The 6,504-nt window shown below is 37.5% G+C and overlaps 1 protein-coding gene across 6 annotated transcripts in view; it reads right to left on the minus strand.

Annotated features, from left to right (window-relative positions):
• Positions 1-6,504, minus strand: part of efr3b (EFR3 homolog B) — a 35,024-nt gene that overhangs the window by 11,630 nt on the left and 16,890 nt on the right. For all 6 annotated transcript variants that reach the window (XM_015373213.1, XM_015373195.1, XM_015373205.1 and 3 more), the window contains 2 exons: positions 4,956-5,077; positions 4,555-4,704 (listed from right to left, as the gene is read on the minus strand). In XM_015373213.1, coding sequence (XP_015228699.1) covers positions 4,555-4,704; positions 4,956-5,077 — 272 coding nt within the window. The remainder of the gene's footprint in view (positions 1-4,554; positions 4,705-4,955; positions 5,078-6,504) is intronic.

Consider the following 6,504-nt stretch of genomic DNA (forward strand, 5'->3'; position numbering starts at 1 on the left):
TGAGTTGAATTTTTGAAGTGCTGCATAGAAGCTGGAAATGACCTTTGTTCCACATCTTGTTGAATCTATGCCACAAAGAATTGAGGCAGTTCTGAAGGCAAAAGTGGGTCCAACCTGTTACTAGCATGGGGTACCTAATAAAGTGGCCAGTGAGTGTATGTCAGGGTAGTCTATCAATATGACTTAAGCAAACTGAATCAAATATAGCTTTAGATTTTACTGCGTTATCAGTGCTTTTCAGAAGAGTCCCAATTGTTTGCATTCTCAACACATGCACAGGCGATTAAGGAGAGAGAAAGCGCAAAATAATAAACTTTTTTAGCTCCTGATTCAACAACATAAAAGAAAAATCTCCCCCTCCATGTCACATTTACATCCTTCTACATTCACTTAATACAAAAAAAAAGATGTATGGTTTCTATTGCAAAATGCTACCCATGAACACCATGGACACTTCCTGCAGCCTTCTTTGAATTCTCCACTTCCATTCAACAACTGAGCTTGTTTAGTTACTTCAATGTAGTTGAAGCATGTGATGCACTGTCGGTAAGAATAAGCTTCTATTCCGGGGCTGCAGAGTGCAACCAAATTTGACATGTGATTCAAAAACAAATCACTATTCACAAAAACAAACAAAGAAACTCTTATTGTAAGGCTAATTTGCACAATTTACTGGACTCTAGTATTTGAATAAACAATCAGGCAAACCTCTCTGGCCTAGACGCTAAAATCTGACCTCAGCAAGACATTTTCTAGAAAGCCAACAGTTCAGCAGTTTATTTTTTTTCCTGCAGCAAAATTACACTTCACTTTCAATCGATTGCGCTTTTATTTCTGCATAATCTGCTTAAATGAAAACAGTGGTGGTCTTTGAAAATGCAATTCTGTTAGCAGTTTTTGTTACTGGCATAGATCAGTCTTGTTCAACCCTGGTCCTGCCAGGCACACTGCCCAGCAAGTTTTAGATGTTTCCCAGCTTTCACACACCTGTTATCAATTGATAGCAGATTATCAGGCTTTGCTGAACTGCAATCATCTGCAATAAGGTGAGCTGAAGCTCAGAAACATCCAAAACAGGCAGAGCAGTGTGCCTTGAGGACCAGGGTTGAAAAACACTGGCATAGATATACATAATAATAGGCAGACTTTTTATAAAATGAATTCTTAGCACTTTGTGAAAATGTGACGCAGGGGGGCTCTATTTTCTAAGTGGCTGTTTTAGGAGTGGATTTGCCTCCTTGTCTATTATAAAATTTAGAAAGTCTCCTCACCAATCTGCCAGATTCAGTTTAATTGCGTTCTTTAAGACCGCAAAAAAGCTGTGAAATAAAACCTTCTGAGCTGTTCACTAGTGAACTGAGGAACTTCTTAACAGCAGGTGTTCAAAGCCTCTCAGGTCTGTTAGCATCTTAAACAGAATTTAACAAACCATGCTTGAACTTTTACTTAAAGCCACTGTTAGCCTTAACAATTAACCCTCTGCTGAAGTTATTCTGAACTGTCCGATCTGTGAATCAAATATTCTGCATCCACAGGGATAAACGGAGTGGAGCAAAATGTTCAACCTTGAGGTAATTAGATTCTGCACTGACTGCAGTGGGTAATGACAAGCAGGACTCGGTGTGAGAAGGAAATGAGGATGCACAGCAGGAGCAGAACCACAGAACACAAACAGAGAAGACAGTCTGTCTATGCCTCGCTGTGACAATAGCCTCCATGTTTCTACAACTCCACGCTCCAATATCCATCCTTCGGTATTCTGCTTCCCCTTTGCTCCCTCGTCCATCAGACCTTGGAGTTGACGTCAAAGGGAATTTCAGAATGAGGAGCACTGCCAGCAGAGATTCTCTCACCAACTGGCACCTTCAAACTCTTCCTTGAGCTTTTATTCTCCACCCACACCAATTTTTTCTCTCCTTACATCCTCCTCTCTTGTCTTCTTAAATATTTCAACCCACACCGCAGTGTGTTTGTTCTTGCATTCTGCTGGTGGTTTAATAAAACCCCCTGAGGGAGCAGAGCTTTCAGTGGGTTCAGAAAATGACAGTAATGATAAATGGCAGAGTTATAGGTGAGACTCGGAGGCTCTGGACTGTGTTGTTAAGGTCTGGAAGGTCTGGACTGGAGCCTCAACATAATCACCACAGATCAAATCTGACCTGTTTGCTAAAAGTTACATACACATTGTATGACAGCCTGTCTTTGGAAAGAAAAAACTATCCAATGCTTAGCATGGTCTTGTGCAAAAGTCTTGGGTTAATCCTTTCATCCTTCTTTTCTGATCAATAAATATGATGGTCCATTTTCCTAATGGCATCAGTTTTAGTTTAGTTTATTACCTGCAAATGTAAGGAAAAAAAAAAAACTTTTGTTCAGAATCAAAGTGATATATTAGACAAAATCTGAGCTTCTTTTCTAAAATATTTCAAAATCTGCTATTCTACAATGTGGTTTGTTACCTAGGACATTCATACTCAACTGAAGTCCTCTTCTTTACTTTTATTAGGCTTCAGTGCATAAAAATATTGTTTGGGTTCAGCTAACTGGTTATCTCAAGGACAGGACAGCATTTAATCTCAACAGCCTGAAAATAGTTCAAGTAATATACATCTAACTGTAAATATGTATAAAATAATGCAACAGGTCAAATAAACAGTGGTGCAAAAAGTGGGTATGCAGTGTATGCGACGCATAGTGGCGCTGCACTAGAGGGGGCGTCAAAAACCCCTCTAGAAAAAAATGCTTTTCCAATTGGACTTTTATATTTAACAGCATAAAATGCTTAATAACAGAGTGACGGCACTAATTATGTGCCCCTCTGATCCTTCACCTCCCCTCCTATGCTCCCCCTTCCCACACAGGTGGCTTGGGCACACACCTCTAAGAGCACGCACTCAGACAAGTTTTTGTTTTTTTATCTTAGACAATGGCTGCATTAGAATTCATGGCCTGCGTCTTCCAAGGACGCGGTCTATCTGGATTGGATCCTTCGACGTTCGCGAAAATAAGGAGACCAGAAGATTTTTGGCTGTGAATTCAAACAGACACATTTCCTCATTCAAGAGAACCTTGATTTGGTATTTCCAGATTTGACAGTAGCCCTTAGTTAGAGTATTTTTAACCATGCCCCTTCAGTTGCATCTGCAGAGAGACCATTTAGCAAGCTGAAGATCATCAAAACATACCTTCGTTCAAATATGAGGAACGATCGCTTGTCCCAGTTAGCAGTGATCTATACTAAAAACAGTGTGGCACGGTCTATATCATTTGATGCTACTGTTGTTTAGCTTTACTTTATTAAACTTCTTATTTGGTTATGATTGAAATGATCACCTGATATAATATGCAACATAAAACAAATTCTATTATATGACTACTGTATTTTGTAAGTGCATGACTAAAGGAGAAATGAAATGTTTAATTTTATGGATGTTTACAAATCCCTTTTGATAGATTTCTGAAGCGAGTTGATTAAAAAAAGATTTCCGTAAAACTTGAGTTAAAATAAAGTGATAGTTGATATCAGACAATGACACCAATCTCTTATTTCTAAGGTAAACAGTAAGACTTTCATATGCCATTAAAATCACTGTGGACATACTATAAGACCTCTAAGACTTCTTTCATCATCATCCAATGTCTTCATTTATAAATAAATGATAAAATGTCAGAGCCAGATAAAAAAAAATACAATGAAAGACCCTTTAGACAGACTGGAGAAATACAGATGAAGAATACTTCAAGAGCTCACAAAAAAGTCTGTTTATCAGTGAGAAAAAAAAGGTATTGAGGATGAATCAAAACGTCTCCATAGAACTAAAACATATTTTTTCATAAGGTTGATGGAAGATAATTATAGTTCTGTGGTTCATAAAAAAAGAAATGTGCTGCTCTCATTTTAAAATGTGCTTCTTTTAACTTTGGAAATATAAATATCTTTATCTCAAGGTAAAAGTTTAAAAGTAAAAAGATAAATTACAGTAACAGAGAAAATATGGAACCTAGTAATGAGTTGAAATTCAGAGCAGGAGGATTTATTGGTCTCTTGGAATAAGAAATAATAAATAAATAAAAAACCTACATTAAATCTTTATTTTTTGGATCAATAAAGTATTCTTTTGTGGAAGATATTGACTAAAGCTAGCAGGATCAAAATGAGCCGATCTTAGATTAAGTAAGATGTTAGAAGTAAATCCAGAGGTCAGAAGGCGGCTACATTTTTATCTACAACATATCGATCCATGTTGGCTACATGTGAGAGAACAAGACTTTCAGCAGCAACTATGAGGAGCAAAAGTTCATTTGTTTTTTCCTGTGAGGTACCCTGTTACTCAACATAAATAGCAAAGAAGGCATTACAATAATGCTATTAGAGCTAATTGCTGTGACTAGATATTTTTCAGGTTTAGGTAAAACCTTTAAAGATCAATTCTGAAGGATGTGAAGCAAAATATTAGGTTAGGGGGTCCAAATACTTTTCTTCAAGCCATTTTCATTTGGATAAAAACAGGCTTTGTTCCATTCATACGTGATAAGGGCGGCGGCGGCTCTCACCTCTCTGTGCGCTCTCCGCTCTGCAGGTTGAAAAGCAGAGAGGGGACGATCTTATCCATGTGTTGGGGGTCCCAGATGTTTGCTTGCAACTCATCGTTGACGGTCTTCCTCACCACGCCCTGCAGACCCTTAATCCCCGCCATCCGGATCCTGCAGGCACAAAACGTATGTGACAGAAATAACTTGATTGATGTTAAGAGTTTTAAAATAGGTAAGCTGTATTTTTACCTACTGCTTGATTGTAGCTAAAATTATCTCAAGAAGTTTGTTTTTTTTTGTGCCATATTTTCAAAAGGAGTTAATAAAACACTTGAGGCAAAAAAAAACACTTTCCACTTTATCTAAATCTAGCATTTCCTGGCTATTTTTATCTTCAGAAAACAAGGCATCTATTTCCATACTTGGTACGGATGTCAGGGTCCTCATAGTTTGAATGGCACATCTCACTGAAGCGTGACACAAAGAAGTCGTAGCTGCGGTGGTACGATGGCGTGTCCTCTTCTATATTGGCAAATTTCACAAACTGAAAGAAAAAAAAAACAAGTAAAGGGAAAAATAATACTCACATAATTTGAATTATTATAGCACCTCTGAGCATATAGAGTTTGTAAAAACAGTTTTAATTAAACTGAATTTTCCATAAGATCTAATTAGGAGTGAATAACGCAGAGCAGAGGGGGAGATCTCCCACTGGGCTGGGAAATGTCAGCAAAGTCAACAGGCTGACATTCAGCTTCAAAACATCATCAAGTTAATAAATTATGAACTGTTTTTTTTTTAATCAGGCTGAATCTTAATGGTACTTGAGGTACTGATTACATGAGGAGCAGCCACTACAGTAGATAACAAAACCAAATAACCTCTCTTTTAAAATAAGTGTCTAGATTAGGAAGCTGTTGTGTAAAAAAGGTAAATTAATCTTTGCTGAATGTTTAACTAGGCTTGCATTTGAAGGGGTTTTTGTACGTATAGAGTATTTAAGTGAGCTCATCACTGCTGATGATTCCTGAAAGCGATCCGGCTCCTGTTAACACCTCCCAGGTATAAATGAGAAAGCTTTAAAATATAGTAGCTACAGAGAAGATAGAGTATATCTTTGGTTTCTGGTTGCAATCCAAGGCAACACAGAGAGAAATGAAGCCTGCTTCAAGCCCTGTTCATAGCAGAGTAATTCACTGGGCTGTATTAAAAGAAATCAACCCTTTCTAACTATTAACCTTAGTACAGAATGTGGAAAAATCTTAATCTGGATACTGCAGAGTATATAAGTGTGTTTGAGCCCAGACTTGTACTCAAACTCTTCATTTGGGCGACATTATGAGAGTGAAGTTTCCATCTTTCACCAGTCCATTGACTGTAAAGCGTTGCATTTGAAGTCTAAAGTTAATTTAATATCCTTTATGTGCCCTCTGCTGGCACGGCCGGCGGCACCAACTGCTGCTTCCCACATAAGAGGATACTCATCACTCTTTCCTCCCGACGTTCTGCGCCGAGCTCTGATCCTTCACAGTAGACGTCTCCTCTTAAGGTTTTTAACTTTTACCCTTTGAAATCACAACGTGAAAGTAAATAAATCCTGTCAGGGTTTTGACTGAATGTTACATCTAATATTAACTCTATGCTGTAGGATGTCTGCTGACTTTATGAAAGATACAGAATAAGATACTACTAGGCACGTTTTTACTATATGTATTATTATGCTATTAGAGCCAAGCAACATGACAGAAATATCTAATTTTCTAATATTTTAGAATTACAATTTCATATTATTTTCCGTATTTGAAAAAACAGCTGTTTGAGGGGAAAAAAAATTACCCAATTTTCCAACCTTTCCCAGTTAAACTAACATTTAACTAATAAGATGTGTTATTTGGGGCTTGAGACAGTAGACCCTGCTTTATCTAACTAAAATAACAGTTTTAGAATTATAACCATTAAAACCAATAAATG

The sequence above is a fragment of the Cyprinodon variegatus genome, unplaced genomic scaffold (assembly GCF_000732505.1).
Source record: "Cyprinodon variegatus isolate N-32 unplaced genomic scaffold, C_variegatus-1.0 Scaffold4, whole genome shotgun sequence".
NCBI lineage: Eukaryota > Metazoa > Chordata > Actinopteri > Cyprinodontiformes > Cyprinodontidae > Cyprinodon > Cyprinodon variegatus.